The sequence below is a fragment of the Bombus impatiens genome, unplaced genomic scaffold (genome assembly GCF_000188095.3).
Source record: "Bombus impatiens unplaced genomic scaffold, BIMP_2.2 scf_0581, whole genome shotgun sequence".
Lineage (NCBI taxonomy): Eukaryota > Metazoa > Arthropoda > Insecta > Hymenoptera > Apidae > Bombus > Bombus impatiens.
The window spans coordinates 398,240-420,350 of NT_177000.1; the positions used below are offsets into that span (position 1 = coordinate 398,240).

At 41.0% G+C, this 22,111-nt stretch overlaps 1 protein-coding gene across 1 annotated transcript; it reads right to left on the bottom strand.

The window, feature by feature from the left end:
* Nucleotides 1-1,571: 1,571 nt before the first annotated feature.
* LOC100743354 (tumor necrosis factor receptor superfamily member 4-like) lies at nucleotides 1,572-20,082 on the bottom strand. Its single transcript, XM_003491530.4, has 2 exons — nucleotides 19,474-20,082; nucleotides 1,572-3,465 (listed from the first exon to the last, which is right to left on the bottom strand). Exons 1-2 carry the CDS (start codon nucleotides 19,537-19,539, stop codon nucleotides 3,001-3,003), a joined length of 531 nt encoding a protein of 176 aa, XP_003491578.1. The 5' UTR covers nucleotides 19,540-20,082; the 3' UTR covers nucleotides 1,572-3,000.
* Nucleotides 20,083-22,111: the final 2,029 nt, after the last annotated feature.

Sequence of the window (22,111 nt, forward strand, 5' to 3'; positions counted from 1 at the left end):
GCATCGTGCATAAATAATTCAAATGATAACGATTAATATTTGACGAATCGTATAATACCTGATACGAAATGTTATGTACTTCGTCAAGACGCGACAATAGTTTCACTTCGAGGTTATATCCATATAATCGTATATTTGAGCATCGAAGAAACCTGTATACACTATATAGGCTCTTTATATGGTTTTTCGAGCGTGAACATGATAGAGCAGAAGGTTGTATGAAAACAAAAAAAGATCTTACGTAGAGTATTATGTCTGTACTTTATTGTGTCCATATAGTAGACGTGTCTCTTGCGGCTACGTCCATCGAAGGAACGAACATTGGCGTAAATAAATAAAACAGATAAAAAGTATAATGGTGCTTTCGTGAATTTCCATCCGCGATCGAGATTCGACAGTGTCTGTGCGAAAATCCACGCGTCTCGGCCTGCTGTAGTCGCCCGGCAACGAAATATACGCGAATAATCGACTTTGAATTATACAGCACAGGAAAATGTTAATCTGCCGCAACATCTCGGTTTTATATGGATACTACTACACGTAGATGCAGTTCTCAAAATAGTCAAGATAAAACGAATAACAAATAAATATTAAATATTTCGAGCGGCGAACATTTCGCTAAAAGAGTCGAGTTTTCGATCATTCAGCTCGTTGAAACTAAAAGCAATTGATTAGCATCACGCACGATATTCGAACATTGCAACCTTTTGCAGTATTTTTTTGTTTCGTTAATTGTTTCAACGGAGAAACGGAGGAGAAAAAAATATAATTGTAACATTCGCAAAAGTCCGATAAACAAAATATTGGGCGAATAACGGAAATGCTCATTTCCATTGTCGTAACAGATTTTAACACAGCAACTGAATCGTACCGTCATCGTTTCTATATTTACAGAAATGTATTTACACGCTTTGCGTACACGGACCATATCTAATGGCGTGTATACATATCGAGTAACATCGAAATACGCTCGTCCTATAACAACGTATTTTTCTAAAGAGATCTTCGCAATTTCTCGAATACTAATTCTCGACACATAGTGTCGTTCGAAAATTTAGAGATACGCAGATATACAAATTTTCGGCAATTATTTAGAAAGCTGCCGACACGTTGGATTTCGATGATTTTCTCGATATATCGTAGAAGTGAACATTTCGAACAACTTTTTCCTTTACGCGTTTACTGGCGCGTATCTTTTAGTATTTGAGAAATTCGTAAGAAACTGTCGGTACCGATATTCGTAAGTAAGCGACAGCATACGCACGTTGGTATTGGTTGCCGAATAGAACGACACCTAATCCAGCAAACCTATATAAGTTGTAAACAAAAGATAAGAATTGGGTTTGGATTAGGTTTATACGGTAACCAATACTAACGCGTACGTTTACGTACGATTACAGGTAGAATTCACCGTAGTAGTACCGATGGTTCTTTTTGCGAATATCATGGAAACTAAGACCGAGCGTCGGTTACGCGTAAAGGAAAAAGTCGTTCTCGACGTATTAACGTTATAGGCAACGTATCAAAAATATCGACGAAATCCAAGACGGTGGCAGCTTTCTAAATAATCACGAAAGAAGAAAGAGAAAGAATGTTTAGCTTCTTCGAATGAAAGAATTCTGCAGAGAGAATTTGCGTATATGCAGACGATATGAAGGAGATCTTTGGGTATATACATATAAATATGCTTATAATATATTATATCATACAGGAATCTACACTTAGAACGTGCTAAAACGATTGTCTCGTTAGGTTCGAGCAAATGCCGAATATTCATCAAAGATACTCTAGAGAATCGCATCTAAGTACCATCTAAGTATCTCGTATTTATTAGCATTAATTGGCAAACTAACGTAACCGATTAGACGTCGTTTCAAAATTAACGCAAGCTTTCTAGTCTTACCGTTCGAAATTCTCATAGTGTATCCCATACGAGACAATCGGAAATATTTTGTCGAAAGAGATCGAACGCCATGATGAACTGGACTTTCCGAGTACCATGATTAACGAGCTGTCGACATCAAAGGTGCAATATATCGCTCGGTGGAAGATGACGTGCCGTTATATATTACGTTTAGAGTCGAACTATGACGGCATACGCGTACGGTATACACCGCTGTTTAAATATTACCTCGTGTCGATTCCATATGATACCTCTTATCAGACTACTTAGTGGTTAACTGACTAGCAACGAGGGATCGATCTAAGCCGACCAATTCCTTCTCGAATATTTATACATACTATTAAAATATACAAGAAAAAGGTACGTAATAGGAAAATTGAAAAGAAAAAAAAAAAACGAGCACCAGCGTTGACAAGTAGTAGACGTTAACCAGTCGAGCCTCAACTTAAAGCGCAGATATCGATCATTTGAATAATAACGTGTTCTAATAATTCAATCTTTCTCTCGATGAACATTTTAAATTCGATCAGCGATTTTAAAATCCTTCAATCTGATCCACAGTCTTAAAGCTTGCAAACGAACTCGACGGGGCTAACGAGTCTTAATCCACGATCTTCCGCTTCTATTCGAAGCCGAAAACTTTCTTAATCGTCCTCACTTCGTCTTATGAATTTCTACGAAGAGTATTCGGTGGTATTCCACACAGCTGGATCTTGCAATTTTCCCCGGACGATTCAAGGAAACCCGATATCCCAGGAGAAAGCTTCCTCTCGATCTCCGATCCCGATCTACTCGTCCGAACAGGATCTTGTAGAACCGTAGGAACGTTTCAAAGGATATGAGGAAACGAAAGCGCCTCCTTCACGGTTCGTCAAGATATAGTTGTCGCGGAATGTTGGAAGATCGCCGAGTCTTAGAAAGTAGAATTTTTGTCTACTACTTTTAGAAGAAGAGAATGGCGGATCATCGATGACTAAAACTTAACGGTAACGGGCGATTCTTTCGTTCGGATTAACCGGAACGCGGTAATATCTTTAGAAAGCGTTTTCTTAAAAATGGAAACAAAGTAGCGGCAACTGTACTAAACGATTCCAGTCCTAGAACCTTTCCAAAAAATTAAATTCTCCGTTGATAATGGCCGCCTCGGCGTCTTTCTCCAGCACTTTGTCTCCGTCAGCCAACAGATCCCGTCCATCGGGTTCGTTCACCAAGATACTCTGCTCCGCAGTGTCGAACGCGTCCTCCGGTGCGAGAAACAAATTCGTTCGACCTTTACACTTGTTTCGATAGTCGAGATTATCCGGGGCAGGCCTGTGACAGGAATCGCAGACGGTATCCGTTTTGGAAGTGCAAGGATGCGCCTCGTACAGGCCTGGACCGCACCTAGAACAGATCCAGCAGGGCTGGGTGCTGTGGTGGGGGCTGTAGGTGCCTGGTGCACATTTGCCGCATTCGGTGTCATGGCCACGGACGCAATGGTTCACGGCGCCCCAGCCTGGACCGCATCTGCTACAATGGCTCCCGTCTTTCTGATGCCTGATGTGCGGCCTGGCTTCGCTCACCTGGAACAAGGGCAGATGCGTTTCGCTCAGAGGCAATTCGATGTACATCGAAAGCTTGTATCGACTTTACATAAGAGATAGCCACATTTTTCTAATTTTCTAGATTTTCGATCGATCGAGCAGCGATCTCGTTTTAGAAGACGCGGCCAATGGATATAAAAGGGAGAGACACTCGAGAAACCGTTATGCAAACCGGTTTCGAAAAGATCTGTAACGGAACGACGGATGTAGCGAAATTTCTAATTATTTGGAAATTTCGTGCTTAAATCGTATCGATATTCTTCAGGAAGCATATTAAAAAAGGAAAAAGGGAAAAAGCTAGAAGGGCAAAAGTAATTTGTTACAGCTCGACGTATCCGTCTATCGGGAAACTTGAAATACGAGTTTTACTACTGCTGCTCTTCCATACTTGCGTACTATCATACCACTGTTTCGTGATTACGTCGATTAGAATTAACAAAGCTATTCGGTAGTAGTATAGACTTTTATATTCGAGCGAGTAGACCTCAGGCTCGGTAATCGCTTTGTTCTAAATGTACCGTATAGCTCGGGAGAACAGGTGCCAAAGGATAAAGCCACCTGACTGGGCCAACACCTTGCGCCTTTCTTTCGTTGCGCCTGAAACCGCTATCGAGATATACCAGAAAACTCGTTCGGTCAACGCGCAAATTAGGGTTTCTCGTGGCTTCAGCTTCGCCCTTGTTACGTGCAACCCTTTTTCTGACACGTTCGACGACTGTCCGACGCGAGTTTCGTTTCTTTTCACGCGCGAATAACGATCCTAAAGAACGTTCTCTGTTTTTCGACAACCCAAGCGAATGGCAGATCCATATTATTTTCCCTTCGTAACGTAACTGGTAATTCAGATAAAAGCGTAATACGTCGTTGACGAATCGAGCCGCATCGATACTCGCTAAGTGTGCGGATATTTCGTTTAAAGGGACACAGATTTCGGTGAAACGCCTGTCAGCTATGAAAAATAAAATATTCGTACTAATTGAAAGCGTGTTTCGTTTCGATAAATCGAAGAAAGGAAACTGCGTTAAAATTTATCTCTTAGAAATAAGCTAACAATATCTAAGAAATAATGCCCGATCTGAATTTCTGAAACACTTTATAGAAAATAGATCGACGCGGTGCGCGGTCCAGCATCAGTGGTGAAGTGAAATTCCTTTTAAAAATAAAATTCAAATACGTAATAATAATAATTTCAGCCAAATACTTGATTCGGTTTATTCCAAATCGATTTAACGTTCCCTTTTGATATCGTTAAGTTAATAAGATAGATCGCCAAAATGAGAAAAGAATCGCGATTGATTTCTATCGATTTCTAGCAGCGCGTTCGCGTGGCACGTCCGCGCCATTTGAAATCAATGGAGACGGAAGGAGCGAAGATGATCGCTTATAACGAAAATGCAGCGACGAACGAAATGCAGCGAGTGGTAGTTTGATCGCAGCTGGCAGCAGCCGGTTGCTGGCACGCGCCAACGGTCACTGAGCCATCAGGTGCGTCGTTGCGCCAGCCCACCGTCCGTTCGTAAAACCTCGTTCGTCTCTTTTATTTTCTCCTTACGTTCAGCAACCACCTCTCGATTCTCTATCGATAGCGCGCGGTCGTGAATTCATTCGCTCGAGAAGAGACGTTAATCGCTGTCACGATCTTTCGTCGAATTTAACATACCTATACGCTCTATATGCCTATACCCTACTGGTTGTCGTGTAATCCGCGTACCGCGTCGTTTCCGACCATTAATTTTAACCGACTCTTCGTTTGTTCGCACGTTTGTCTAAATTTTGCTCCGTTTAAAAAGCTTAAGGTAAAAATTACTCGATCGATGTCGCGGACTATTCCATAAGCATGGGAGAGTATGGAAGAATTTTCTCGAACGCGGAAACCTAGAAAAGACTTAAGAATGGACTTAATGAAAGAGCCAAACCGATAATTCACCCAAATTACGTTCCGTATTTTCTCGCTTTCTGGTCCCAGCTCTATAAGTTGTAACATATAATAATATAAAGTTGCTCGACGGAGTTATCATTCTCGTTACGTTATCCTGTTTGCAGCCAATATCGTCTTTCGCAAGGAACAACCGTCGTTGGAGTTTGTCAATTAGAAACATCGTCCTGCGGAGCTTTGTTCTTTCGCGCAAACGTTACGTATACGTTGAACGCGAATGCAGGTTTTACAACATCGATTTATTCTATTAATACGAATGCCAGCTTTTCAATTTAGCAAGAAAAGATTCGAACATCTCTGACATTTTATTCTTTCGTTACTTACAAAGCTTCGTCGCGTGTCGAACGTAAACCCATTTATTTCGAGAAGAAAATACCGGCTATCGAACGTCATAGCGTTAATATACTGTAAAAGAGCATCTCGCGTACTACGTTGGAAAAAGAAGAAACGACAAAGAATCCGATATAATCGGACGAGACGTTAGCGAAGACAAAGATTTTTCTGATTTTCATCGATAACGGATAAAAAGGTGGGAGGCGTGTTTCGCCGAAAGGAAGAAGATTGCCGTGGCAAACGGCACGAGCATGATACATCGAGACAGGCAACGTGTACGCGTTCGTAAGTTAGTGGCGTAACACGATCCTGGCTCCTCGCGTAAGGTTGCAACCTGTCAATTTGCGGGCGAGACAAGTCCGGTGAAAAGGGTTAATAACAGCGGTGCCCCAACGCCGGGTACGTCACCCCCTTATTAATAAAGCAACTTAAAGATCGAGTTGACCCGAGTCAGGCGGCTACGCGTCGCTACCGCTCGCGCGGTTCTGCTTCTTTTCCTTTTTCTCTTTATCGCAGCTTGCGAACGCGAGACCAACGACGAAACTCCGCGTATTACGATTATTCAGCCATGCTACACGCGCCGTTCGTACGTGCGATCGCTAAAGTCTTTCATTTATATCCGCGATTTGTAATACTCGAGAATACCTGCAGAAAATGTCATCCCTCTGCGACAGATACGCACACATCAACCGCAAACCACTTCTTTCTCTTCGTATAAGTTACGCGAGTCGTAATAACGACGATGATCTTAAAGGGCCTTCACGCAGGCGAAAAACATCATTTTCTAGACGACCGGTGAGGCATGGCCTCGGAACGGTGTGGTGTCCGGAGGGCTCCTCGCCTTTAATCGATAACAGTAGGGTTGGCGTACGGCGAGCGAACAGGAAATTGCATCGTCGAAAGAAGCTGGCGTAAACGGCCGAGTGGCCGCGGTTCGAAACGGTCTTTAACAATTTCCGAGCGTTTCTCCGCGCTTGTAACCGCACCCCTGCCGACGCGACGCGACGCTACGCGACGCGACCCAACGAATCTGCCTCGAATCGCCTTTCCAAGAATAATAACGATCGTCGTTGTTCGATTCTTCTTTACTCGCGTTATCGTAACTTTTCCTTACGCCGCTTTCTTCGCGGTTTGAAATCTTGCAGCTGTTTGCGAAACGCGATTTTCGCAAACGCAATTCTTGCTCCCTCGGCGTTAAGTTCGAACGAATGGAAAGCAATCGATCATTTTACGCTGGCAAGACTCGCATGTACGATACGAGATGTCGAGCCGAAGACGAGGCAAAAGGACGTACTACCTTTTGTTTCGTAAACAGATGTTCGGAGGCGATCTTTCACGGGACTACATCATCTTCAAACTCGATTACAGTCCAGGTAGACCATCTTGCATCCATAAGGGGATACCTTATGATCTAGATCTATCGCGTTCGAGGCAGCCGTCGCAACTTCAAAGTCTTTGCGAACGCAATCCATCACAAGTTGGATGTTGGACGTCGAGGCTGACTATCGCGAGACTCGGTCGTATCCATCGTAAGATTCGGAACATCGAGGAACATTGTCGACAACGCATTTTGCGCGACGTTGCTTTCCTCTTGCTGAAAGCCGATCGATTTGTTATTTCTTGCCCCTCTACGATTTTACGATATTAATCGTTACTTCGATCGACGCTTAATTGTCGGATGACGCGTCGCGTAAAACTCCGTTTCCACTGTTTTACAACGGAAGGCTAATCGTAAGAGGAAAGACCAGAAAGAGAATGATTTACGATCGGTCGTAGGTCCGTAACTACAATGACGGAAGTAACGGCGCTCATAGCGACGAGTATGAATAGGACTTCCGGCAGGACGGACAAAGCGGAAGCAGTAATTGCGGTGGCTTTTGTATCCCCCCTTTTTTTTTTTCAGCGCCACATCGCGCCGGTATGCCAGCGTCGCGTCGCACCGATAAATTCCGATTGAAAATTACTCCTTGCTGGTCGTAGCGCGCCATAGAAATTTCTCTCTCTTTTAATTTCCTCTCTAGCCGATTCTAACCTTCCTTCCTTTTAACCACATCGTTTCGCTCTTTTTCGATTTACGCCCCGATCGATAAGCCCGCTCTCGAGTCACGCCAAAAGAAAAAGAACATATTTGAATCGTTCCAACTACCGGCCACTTTTCATTTCCATGTAAATTTCAAATTTCGTCGGATTTTCTTCCGCATACACGCATACGCACATAACGCGTTCGCAACTTTGTCGAATACGTTGCTCGAGTATCGTTCAACGAACGCTACTCTGCCGTATTCGATTAAACGGCTTACATCTTTCCACAAATTATTAACGTATACTACGCTTTTCTTTTCTCTTTATGCGCAGACACGTTTTTCGCATTTACGAGCAGTCCAAATGGTAACTAAAATGACATCAACCGCGCGTTTAACCCGTCGAAAAAGTAGATATTACGAATTTTCGGCCAGCGTCTCGGACCGCGTTTGTAACGAAATCGAAACGTTATTATACTTAGTCTTTTCGAGTAAAAAGTTCCCATTGAAATTCATAATCGAGCACCGATTACGGGATATAAATTCGTAATGCTTTTACTCTGTCAGGATATTTAGTGCAGATTCGTGATCCGCTCTGAGGAAAGTGAAAACAGCGAGCGTTTTAATCGGCGCACTTCGGTGCATTTATGAAATAGGGATGCACAGGAACGCTAGCATCGCTCGATTTAAGAGAGCAACGTTCGACGGCGTTTCGTTTCACCGTGCCGTTGCGATCAGCTCGCTTTCGAATATTTTCCGCCTATACGTATGTTATTTATCTTTCGTAATTTAGGTGTAACCGTAAGCAAGGATGGAGAAAAGCTGGTCGGTCAACCTTCGATCTATGGTTTAACTCGAGAAAGTTTATCGTAACTCGTAACATCATCGCTACTCGGTAATGTCGTTCGGTGCGTAAAATTATTTCTTTCGGCGATATTCTGTTTATTCAACGTCGAATGAGATTAGAAGAAGCAGCTATATTTTCGCAAACCTATTACCCTGATGATATCGAATAAAATTGAAATAACGGATGAAATAACAGAAACCGAGAAGTAATATCGAAGAATTTATATTTAGTTGTTGGTTTTCAGTTGAGAAAGAAGAAACAAAGTCCGAACATTTATTTTTTTTGCCCGTTACGTTCGATCTCGATATACGAATAATAAACACGAGATAAATGGAATTTCGTTACGCGAACGTTCGTCGATTCGCTTCGATATTTCGGTGGTAGTAACCAAATTACTAGCTGTATCCTACTGCGTGTTTACGCAACGGTTCGTGCACCGCTCGTCCTTCTTTCAACCTTTTCTCTCCACCTTCCTGTCCTAGCGACGACCGAAAACGAAACGCACGCGTGCAAATGCAAAATACCTTTTCACGCGCGTATTACGTTTCACAAGCTGAATTTTTCCGAGAAGGGCAAAGAAGAGCAAAGTTAAAATATCGAACGAAGCTTTGCCCGATAATTTCTCTGTTCCTAGGCGCGTACCTGCGCGTGAAAGCGCATCTTTAAAGCCATTGATCTAATCGTAATTCTCTTTCGAGTTACGCTTCTGGCCGCAACGAAGACACTTATTTTTTATTCATCGACGGTTATTGCCGCTGCTTTGAACTTGGCAATTTTTACCTACGCATTTGCATTACACGAATCGATAATGGACAAAGATAAATACAAAGAATAATATCGTTTTAGCAGTTGTGTGGTTTTTGCTTTTCAGAACGACCTCGTTTAACCTCCGCTATCGAAAGACAAAAAATTTATTCGACGAGAAAACGTGAAAAAGTATCGGGTATCTGCTACGAACAGCGAGTACACCAATTCCTCTTTACCTAATTCCGCCGCTAACCACACCTCTTTTGCCCGATAGCCGAGTGCCTCGACCAAAGTTGCAGAAACTCGAAAACAACAGCAGCGCGTCCCTTAACGTCGCTTACACACCGGTGTAAACTTTTCGAACGGTCCTCCTAGTCCGTTGCAGCCTGTTGCATTTATGCAACGACCCGTGGAGAGGCCCCGTTGAAGGCGACGAGTTGGTCAAAGGGTTGCGCACGTGTTCGAGCGAACAGGACACGATGGCCAATGCGGCAAAGTGCGGTGTCACGGCACGCTGAACTCTTCCTCGTGGCTTTTGACTGTTGCACGAGCTCGATTGTACGGCCTCGAGGGTGCAACGAATCGACACGACGCAGCTGCGCCGCCGACTCTGATAATTATCTCTGCTACCACCACCCTATTGTTCCTCGATCCTCCGCCTTCCTATATCCAAAACTTGACTCGGGTTCGGTCTGGTTATAGGATTCCTCCTTTTGCAGACCCTGCGGCCCGCAAACTGCCTCCTACGCAGTTGCCTTTTCATCCAACGTATGAGAACGAAGGGGCGTGGACATACTTGGAGACCGTTGCAAATAGTCACAATTTTTGCTAGTCGATTTTAACGTTGCTCGAAGCTGGTCGACCAGAGACGATCTTTTCGTTTCGTTGAAAAAAATGATCGCCCTCGTCTATATAGTAATATACCTAGGTAACGCGAGGTATACATAGGAGGAAAATACTGGCCCGAATGTTTCTCTGCCGGCCGATTTCTTCAACCGTCAAGGTAAACCGTCAAAGCCGTAATATTCTTTTTTTCTTTCTTCCTTTTGTATACTTCGTGTTGCAATCGATTGGAATCGCGACTAGCGTCCACGCGTCAACCGCTTTTTAACGGACGTAGTCGTCGAGTAAAATAATTTAAAAAGCTAGAAACGGAGAACTTGCAAAATTGTATACCAAAGAAGTAGAAGTTAAAAAAAAAAAAGAACGAGTTAAATTCAATTGTTTTGTCGCATAAGTTGTTGCACCAGTTTGCCTGACTTCGGTTAGAGAGCGAGTCCGCAGTTCGTTTCAGACCCGGAAAAAAAAGATCAGCCACGTTTCCGGCGACTCTTTTCACAACGCCACGGAAGAAATGGGAACGCGGTTCTTTAGACTTTAGAGGGCCGTTTGCTGCGCAGCGCCTCTTTAGAGAAAATTTTTCAAAAAATCACGTTGCACTCGCTTGCCGAAAGAAAGGAGAAAAAAGGAAAAGCGAAAGACGAACATCGGGATAGAATAAAATACGGTCGTATAAACAACGCGAGCCAGGTACATTTCGGTTATCGTAGTTGATAAATTGGCAAGAGCTACCAAGTCGAAAATGCCTGGTCGTTGTTCCACTTGTACGTACTTGTACTTGTAAGTACCTACTTAGCGAGATAATATCGTCGTTTTACAAGTCTTCCGTTTGATCCGCTCGATGAAAGCGGTTTATCTCTCCCTGTCAATTTGCTTTCCGAAGCTTTCGTTCTACTTTCGTTCCAACCCTCGAAACCCATACATACGTGTCATGCTATTTCTTAACACGTAGGTATACTCGTATCGTTCGCTTGCTTCGTCTATCGCTTTCGATTCAACTCGCTCAATTTCATTCGAGCCGACGAAACATCCGAGGGACTGCTCTGCGATCGTGTATCGTGTAGCTGCGCGGCTAGCAAAGTCAAAGAGAAAAGGAGAATCCGCGCGATGATTATATATCGAAGAAACATAAGGAAACATAAGGGAAGCTAGAGTGGAAATTGTAGAAGGCGCTTGATTCGCGGACCAAAATTCAGAGTTGCTTCGTGCTAACGAGCTGGTCAAAGTTAACGAGCACCGACGTAGCTTTACGCTTAGCGACCGCTCACGGCTAAGAAAACAATCTGCCAGTGATGAATGTGGTCGCTCTGTTCCGATGGCACTCGCTCAACCAACCCACGATCTTTTCGGAAGAACAAGCGTCGTGGAAAAAAGTCACGTTAACGATTATTATAAATTCCTCGAAAAACACGCAAAACACGCGAAGAAAAAAGAAGGACTGACTCTTTGATCGACTCGCGTGAAACGATCTTTTTCTCTAAGCGTTTCCCTAAAAAAGGCAAAATTACTCTCGATTCGTCGGCAGACTCCTTCTTGCGTGAAGATATCGCATAACGAAACGCTATGAAATATATGAAAAAGCTGCGATATTAGTTGAGAGTTTTAGCTAGCACGCTAGCTGGCTTCTTATATACATCGTCGGCAAGCTATTCAGTTCACTGGGGTATTTCGTGGTTTACGAGGCTCATTAGCATGCCATGGGAACGAGAAGTCGTCGGTTCCGGCGATCCCGTCGCGTCGGTTTCCCCGACCCTTGCTGCGATCCACGCGCCATCAACCTACAAGTAGACGTCAGTCTCGTGTTCTCCCATAGGTACATGCAGGGCTGATACAAACAACAATAACGTTAAGCTGCCTGATTTATATCGGCATATCTGTCTCGTACGCCATGTTCTGGTACTCGCCAACGAGGCTTCGCGTATGTACGTAATAGTACAACGTTTAACTTTTTTTCTTTTCCTATCTACAAAGCAACTAATTAGGTTAAGTAGCGTAACAGTTTTCTAGCCGAACGTGATATCTCTTCTAAATGACTACATCGACTATGACGTTAATTAAGACGATATCATTATCATCGTAACGATAATATTAGTAACAATTTGTATTGATAAGCGCACGCGTCGCAACCGTATCGTACGTTCGTTCGAATCACGGTATACGTATCTACGACAAATATTAAATTAGAATATTTCTCCGTGATCGCTTACGCGTCACATTGTAGCAGCGGTGGGTTCTTCGGGGATGCTGCCCTGCCACCGGCTCGCGGCGTCTTCCCCGAATGGAAGCGTTTAATTTTGCTTTCGCGAGACAAAGTTTCCCGGAGCGAGAGGAATTGAAATTGCCGCGGAAACTGATGCTCTCTGCTCCGCCTGACCCGCTCGATTCATTAATTTTTGTGCACACACACGCGCCACTGCGTTACTAACTCGACACAATGGGCTTCCCAGCGGACTCGGAGGCGACCTTTGTCGATTCGCCACAGTCTACACACGATAAATGCTGCATGCGCTTTGATTATCGTCGAAATCTTTCCTATTGTTTCGTTATGAGTCGCTTTTTACGAGTAATTAGACTGTTTCTTACGCGCGCCTGTGTGTGTGTGTGTGTGTGTGTGTGTGTGTGTGTGTGTGTGTGTGTGTGTGTGTGTGTGTGTGTGTGTGTGTGTGTGTGTGTGTGTGTGTGTGTGTGTGTGTGTGTGTGTGTGTGTGTGTGTGTGTGTGTGTGTGTGTGTGTGTGTGTGTGTGTGTGTGTGTGTGTGTGTGTGTGTGTGTGTGTGTGTGTGTGTGTGTGTGTGTGTGTGTGTGTGTGTGTGTGTGTGTGTGTGTGTGTGTGTGTGTGTGTGTGTGTGTGTGTGTGTGTGTGTGTGTGTGTGTGTGTGTGTGTGTGTGTGTGTGTGTGTGTGTGTGTGTGTGTGTGTGTGTGTGTGTGTGTGTGTGTGTGTGTGTGTGTGTGTGTGTGTGTGTGTGTGTGTGTGTGTGTGTGTGTGTGTGTGTGTGTGTGTGTGTGTGTGTGTGTGTGTGTGTGTGTGTGTGTGTGTGTGTGTGTGTGTGTGTGTGTGTGTGTGTGTGTGTGTGTGTGCGTGCGTGTGCGTGTAATAAATTCGCGTTCCGCAAGATTTTTCTTCCGATAAAAGCGTCCACCAAGTCTCGTTCCCTGACTCGCAGTGAAATTGAAGACGTTGAAGATTCTCCCTCTGCAATTATCTTGGCTTAAAGTATTCGGAAGGGAAATAGCTAGACGCGAATACTTATCGATGGATTAACGTTACGTGGTTTTATTCGTACGACACAATTTCGTCGTACTTATATATCTGTCTATAAATATATCATATATATACATACGTGTGCACGTATACATACGTTCTTCCCCCTCGCCTTTACACGTTCCGAATTCATTTCGTTTACGTTTAAACATTTTCGCATTTTTCTTTTCATCTCGTTCGTACATACGTATTATACAGTTTTCCCGTTCTCCGTGTTCGTGTCTTCGTATATCTTGAAAGAGCCTAGCACTCGTTTACGAAACGTTGTTTATTCGAGATAGTACCGGCCAGTGTCCTTTTTTTTCAATTATTACTAGCTTATCTACAGCAATATTATAATATTCGTATGCTACTTTATTCCTATTCTCTGCTGTAATAAATTTCTTTCCGTCAAGAATTCCAACTAGCGTTTTCGAGAATGCCGTGTCGGAGGATGCTGTGAAAGAAAAAAAAAGAAAAAAATTCTCTTTCAAGAGAGCTTGAAAAAATTTCGAAAACGCTCTGCACTTCGAGTCTACTACGTTCCACAAAAAGAAGAGGAAAAGGGGAGAAAAATGGGGAAAAAGCGGCACGACGTACTTTTCCCATCTGGTTTCAAAAGTTTCACGCGCGGCTCGATTTTTATTTTATTCCGAGTAACAGCGCACAATCCCCGAAGCGTTTCGATTTCTCTCGGACATTTTCGTTGCCGTGCGAATTTTTCGCTGTGGCATTTTACGCTCTGCTCGATGATCCATCCGCGTCTGTATCCGTCCCTCGTTAATCCGTTTCTCGAGTGCACGCGAGATGGTTTCCACGTTAGCGATGCGCTTTGTGCATAGACACGAATTTGCTCGCTAAAATCGCTAAATATTCCATGGGCCCGCGAACCTTTCCACGAGGATGGGACGCTCTCTCGTGAAAGGCGACCCATTTATGGCGACGCGACACGACGCGAACGAACGCACGCGAAACCAGGCTTCCACACCGTTGGGACAACGTTCCAGCGTTCTTCCGTAGGATTGTCGAACGCGAACGGTCGTGTCTTTTATTTTACGCGTTACATTTTACATTTTACAAGGGACGTAGTTCAGAAGGGGCAGGGGGGGGCAGAAACGAGGAGAAAAGTTGTACAAATATGGTGCTCTCTGTTTTTTCTTTTAGTTTGCGATTTTATTTAACGCGGATTAATTTGTTGGACGAGTAGCTTTAGCAAAGAGCGCACTCGAATCGAATTAACAGAGCCGATCAACGAACGCTAAAACTAGGTCAAAAAGTTACAGCGCAACTTTTAAATCATCCATTTCCTTTCATCCTCGAAACTTGCAATTCGTATGGCGCGTATGTTCGCTGATCATTTTTTTTCTTCTTTCTCTTTTTTTTTTTTAAATTACGTACAGTCGTGAAAAGACGTGCTTGACAATAATGATATTCTAAACTTTGAAATAAAATAGCACTAGGTTAGGATGCCGATAGAGCCACCGTGTGTAATTAATTTCGTTAACATCGTGAAAATATCGGTAATTTAAGTACTTCGAGCAACATGCTTTTTAACTCGATTTCTTCGAATTAAAAGATAAAGACGGATTCTTTTCTCTTGTTTTTCTTGTAATAATCCGTCAGAATCGAATTACGAAGGATGGAAAAGCTTATTCTCACAGCGCTGATCACTCTCGTACGATGTTTTGAATGTATGAAAATTTCATAGATTTAAAAGACCAGCAATTGCGTATCGAGTATTCGATACATTAAGAATCTTTATCGCTCTTCTAACCTTCGATTACCAAGATACCGATCTTCGAATCGAATAAAAATTCTATGAAGAAACCGTCCGAGTAGGCTACTATCGCGAGCAAACGTATCGTAGATGTACGTTCGACGATTCGATAATCCTCGACACCGCCCTTCGCTTTTCCAACTTTAAAATAATTTTCGCAAGATATTGGATGGTCGACGATATTCCAGGATCGACCCCACCCTTAACGCGTCAAGCGAAGTGGACAGTGACGACATTTCGCACTTTGTTAGTACACGCGGCAACAGCTACCAACGTATACAACGTACATACCTACATAGATAATGTAGGTATAGGAGAGGAAACGAGCTTTCTCAGCAACAGCTAGCCTTTTGTCAGCTCCCACGACTTCTCGCGTCCACGCTTCTCATCGCCGTTCATCTTTCCAACTGGATTCCATTGCACTTTACCACGGTAATTTTCCGCATCCGTCGTAATTCGTTTCATCTTCTCTTATCGTTCTTACGTTTTATTTATTTTTTTCATTCGTTTTATTTCATTCGCATTTCCTAAATCAACGTTCTACGTAGCTTCGTAAAAATTTCGTTCCCTTCGTTCTCCTTCTTTTCCTTTCCTTCCTCCGTTTCGCTGTCGTTTCATTTGCCGGTTCTATCTTTTCGGCACATGGTCGTATTTATGAAAAAAGTAAATTTTGTTCAAATCATCGTTCAATTCTTTTCTACTTGCGATGAAACAAAACCTGTGATTCGTTCGTGCGAGTAGTAACGGAGTAAGATTTTTTATTCGCACGGAGCACAGAGCTGTTACTAAATTTATACGTAAATTCGGCATAGAGAATCGACTGAAAAGTTCGTCAAAGACGATAACGCAGACGATTCTTCTCAAAGTTCTTCGAACACATTTATACAAAAAGTGTTTGTCGATTCTTTATTTACGTCGGCGCATATATCCTATCCGAGTTTCGTTCTTCACCCGCTTACTTCTACTTTTCGTCTCTTCCATTATTATTCGTTTAACGTTCTATTCCGTTTTCGCGTGTCTCCTTTTGTTTCTTTGGCCAGGCCATCGTCGTTGTCGCACTCTCGTTCGTCTCCGCTTTTGTCCCACGTCGCGCTTTTCGCCTTTCGCCCCAATCCTATCTCCATCCCTTTTCCGTTTCGCCAGCTTTCGTTAATTTCGCCTCGCTCGCCAAGTTGCCCCTCGCAAATCTTATCTCCGTTGTACGTCCACCTTTCGCCCTGAATCCTAATGCATATATGCATGCACTTACGTACACAAGTACTCGAAATAAACGGCTGCCTGTCCTCTTTCTCCCCTCGTCACCTCCTTTTCCTTCTTCTCTTCTATTTCTTTATTTTGTTTTCCCTCGAGTTGACCAGTCTCCATCCCCCTTCTCGTTCTTCTGCGAGTGTCGTTAACGAGACCCGTGTGAGAACCGATCTTTATCTATCGTCGATGATCTCTGCAGCGAGGATAATTAGCCCGTAGAAGAAGGGTGAAAATTCGCAATTACGCAATTAAATGTCTGCTTCATTTCCCCTCTCGTTTCATCGACAATTATTTTCTTTCTTTGCTTTTGGCTCGCTCTTTAGTTTCTTTATTCTTTTATTCGCTTTCTTCGTGGCTCACTCGAGTAATTGTCTCGTGATTTTGAAGTATTTAGCGCTATTATAGGATACGAAGACACGGAGCTAGAATTCTTTGATTCTGAGGAAAATCCCGTTACAGGGCCAAAGAATAGACATCGAAGCGCGGAAACATATAGTTTCCGGAAATCTTCGAGTAGAGAGTATTTCACGTTTTTCTCGAAGATTTTCCGCAACTTGTCGAGATTTCCCGCGTGAAACCATCTCTTAATCTTATTAATCTTATTAATGTCAACTCGTGTTATCGTCAGAATTTGGGATTGTCGATAATAGCTGCTAGCTCGATATTACGATATAACGATATTACGATTATCGAACTTGTCTTGATAATCGATCTCTGTACTTCTACTCGATTTAGCATCATTTTCAAATCTAAACATTTTTATTATTTTATCTACGTAGAATCGTAAGAATAGCCGCTGGCCGACATGACGCGAATAAAATGCTCCCTTCCAACACTTTAATTACGATAAAACACCTCGCACTTTCCCTAATTCCTCTAATTACCGTGAGCACGAAGAAAATTGCGATGGTAGAAGCGAAACGAGATAGCACCGCGTTTTATATCCCTCGAAACCGATAATCCACCGTTTCGCAATCGGTCGAGAGAACAGTCTTCGTCGAGGTTCGAAACGCCTGATATCGCGATCGTACCTTATTTTCCTTTATTCCCTCGATCGATTTCCCCCTAAATATTTACCAACGACCAGCAGTAATTGTCGAGAATTATCGTTTCCTCCGTGGCTCAAGATCGTACACGCTTCTTACGCAATTCATCCTGTTTCGACCGTAAATCATATCCTGTCTCTGTACCAGCTGAAACTCTCGTTAGAACGAAATAAACCGTGTAACGTCTCCGCTCGTTCATTTTTTATCAATTGATTCAATCTTATAAATATTATTTATCAATTAATAAAATTGAATTTGTCATGGAAGAACAATTGCGTTCTATATTTACTTGTTTTTATTTGAAATATGTACAAAAGCGTTAAAAGTGGCAGTCGATACCAGGGAATATTTTCAAATCTACTACAAACGTATAAATCGTAACGTTTAGTAAGATCCTTTAAATATAAATTTAAGATAACTCGGATTAAGTGCTAATTCAAAACACGTATCAGTGGAGACTTATTCGTTTCCTTCCGTGCTTCTTTATTCTCCGAACATACCTACGTACATATGTATTTACAAAGCCGTACTCGCTCGGTCTAGCTTTCAGTTTATCACGATTGCGTAAAACGGTTGCAAATGTACGAGATATTGCTCTAGACCAGTATAGGTTACGTAGACGTGAACGATGAATTCAACAAAAATTCTAACGACCTACACGAAAGAAAATAATTTCATAATTTCATCTTCACCACTTCCTCTACGCGACTCTTAATCCACAGGTAGATAATAGTAAACAACGACGACAATGCCTCTTCTCCGTTAATTGTAAGAGCAAAAGTACCTTCAGCAAGCGGCTTCGCTAGCATTATGCCAACGAGTAGAAAATGTCTGTCGAGCGAATGGAATAAAACGAGGGAACGTTAAAAAAAGCTCACGATCACACCATCAACATAGCAAGCTCACACCATAAAAAGCGTGTACGAAAAGGCAAAACACGCTAATATCTTTGTTGCTGGCAAAAAGAATATCGTGAAACGATCTGTTCTTTATAGAGCGCGATGAGTGCAACCAGCAAATTATGTACTCTGCCTTAAAAAAGTTGACAGTTGTATCATAGATGACAATTAGTTTCTAAATCTCTCCGTTGATTGGGGTTAGGTTGATCGAATATATATATATATATATATATATATATATATATATATATATATATATATATATATATATATATATATATATATATATATATATATATATATATATATATATATATATATATATATATATATATATATATATATATATATATATATATATATATATATATATATATATATATATATATATATATATATATATATATATATATATATATATATATATATATATATATATATATATATATATATATATATATATATATATATATATATATATATATATATATATATATATATATATATATATATATATATATATATATATATATATATATATATATATATATATATATATATATATATATATATATATATATATATATATATATATATATATATATATATATATATATATATATATATATATATATATATATATATATATATATATATATATATATATATATATATATATATATATATATATATATATATATATATATATAAGTTTGCATTTAGTTTAATTAATTCTCTATGTTCGGTACGAGTTTTCGATTCCGTATATACTTTTCTGCCTTCGCCTTCTAACGTTACCTTTTTTTCGAAATCATGTTTTACGATATACCGATATAGGAAATGTCCTATCATGCAAAAATAGATTATACACTCTATGTAGACTGATCTTACAAAAATTCCAACGAGTTCACTTTTCCAGAGAATGCTTTCAACCATTTTTAAACAACTGTTGACATTAAGTAGAAAAAAGGAGAAGAAAAATCATTGCTTTTAAAAATCTCACAAAAGTCGTTTCTTCAAGTACGCTTATATGATCTTAAACGCTTACTTACCTCAAAAAGAGCGGTCAACAAGCAAACACCAAACACGGCAATGATTAATCTTCTAGCAGGAAGCATCCTCGTTCGGTTATCGTTCCCTGTTGATACGTTTCACGTTCAAGTAGCTGCGATGTTAGCCGGCAGTCGCCTTGGCTTACAGCATCCCACGCTATTCCTTGCAGGTGCACATCGATCACGAGCACCGGCTCCTAAGTCGTAAATTTCGTTCTATTTTCGAACGAGACGCTGAAAATCCGATTTCCACGGCCCACAACCCGGCCACGCGATTATATATTTTATCGATTACAACACGATCTGGTTCGCGGCACGATTCGATTTCATCGAACGGATCGATCGATCGATATATGTTCGATCGAAATTACGACACGTTAACCAACTCGATTTTCACAAAAGTTTATGACTTACTAGTAAACTTACTAGTTCGAATCAGGTAGCAGTCAATCAGTTTGGTTAATCAGGTTAATCAGTTTTGTTAATAAGACGTTTGATATTTCCGTTTCCCTTACTGACCAGTTAAGTAGCTTCGCACTGGAAAAAGATTGATGAAAAAGAACCGACTTCGACGGTGGCTGAGCGTGAATTGAGGGAACAGCAACAGTGCAGCTGTTATTGTTGAACACGCGCTCGATCACGTGGCTACCTCCCACCAACGCGTCTCGACACCGCGGACCAGGGGTGTTACAACTTAAATATTACGCAGCTAAATTACGTATATTCGTAATAAAGGTACTTGTATCTTGGCGACAATATCCCTCAAAAGTAAAACACGCTGAGACTCGAAAGTCATATTCTTCGCGCATGTCTGACATTTCTCCTTTACGAGGAAATGTCTTGTCTGCACTTTCTACGCGCGCGCACACTAGCAGATAATTCATAAATGTACATAGCGGCAACTTCGCGTCATAATATACGGCATTTTCGACGCCGAAATTATCTTTACGATATATCTCACATTACTTTCATTTGAAAACGATGAGACAAGGGTTAAATTCTTCTTTAAAAACAAGTTCATCTTTAGCCATTTTACATAACACATTGGTTTCTTAACGACTTTGTAACAATGGTTTTTTCGTAACTTTACAAAAAGTCACTTTTGCAGCTGCTTACCATAGGAATTACGTGTTAAAACTATCCACTTTGAAGATAAATATTCCAATTTCGATATAACTAGGCTGTCTAAAAATTGAATCAAACATATGATAGATTACATACGAAATAATGTATCGTCAAAATTTCAAAAAGAAAAAAAAACTAAGAAAGTCAACCTACTATCTTAAATAGTACCAAGTTTAAAAAATTCTCGCTTTTTTCAAACATATTATAAACACAATTATTTTTGCAGAGAGTGAAATTACTATCTTGGTGTTAAAGATAGCAAGGTATGTATATATTGATAAATTATGTGTCCATTGTGATAAACAATGCGATAAACATAAGTATATGTATATGTCATTACTCAATCTTACCTCGAAAACTACATCCGTCGAATGATGATGAATGATTAGTGTTTTAGCTGATTATTGTTGATAATAAAGTAAACTAAACATCGCTATATTATAGCGAGTTGTTTACTATTAAGCGTATAAAATACTTAAAACTCTATGAACCACGCTGGTTTCCAGCTAGTTGAACGTGAATCTTATAAGCAATCTGCACGTTCCATAACTAGGCAAAAAACGCTAGATTTTTTTAGGTGTTACGGATATTTGATGATGCCATGCGTCGTACATAAGCTTATATCGTGTATGCATATTAATATTCTGTATGTAACCTGTTGTACCTTATTCTGAGACTAACGCAATCTTTTCCTGTATTATCCATCGATTTTGCTTCCACGAATCAAAGCATTCTTATCTTCGACTTTGCCCAACTTCAACAAAAGCATCCTACTAAGAACAAAGTAACGAAGAAAAAGGGAATACACAAAAAGAACGCATATTAATGTATTCCTTTTGTATATTTCTAATAAATTAAGCAGACTTTGGAAATAAAAATTAGATCTACTATTACATTTATACAATAAATTATCCTATCTTTTATGTAAAATAAGTTCTAAAACGTTCTTTGCTTTTGTTTAAGTATATCGAAACTGTTTTAAACGATATAGTATGATTATGACAATTATAATACGATAAAATATAATGCAATTTGTTTTGTTCTTTTATGTTTTAAGTTTGTTTCGAATTTATGTTTCAATACCTTTCTGCTAGTCTTAGATAGCAGCTATCTTCGTCCTATACCTGTTGAGGCGGCACATCATATTAATTACAAAACAAACAAATTTCTAATTCAAGCATTCTTTAAGACAAAAACAAAGAGGTGTCAGCCGGTTAACAGATGGATTCCGTTTAGCAACGCTTGATTTATTTCTTGGATACATACCGGCTAGAATACATTGAAGAGCTCACTCGACCGTCTAACCACGAAATACAATCCATAGAAAATATGTAGGCTAGCAAAATGATCGGAATATTGAAAAATCTGTGGATCGTGAAGCCAATCGGTGAAGAAATTTGAGAAGAAAACGGGCACGGTCCACGCAGAAGATCGAAAGTAAACTCGTTGATCTGTATGTCGTCGTCTCGGGTCTCGAGTATTTCGAGCGAAGACGATCGCTTACCTCAGCTGC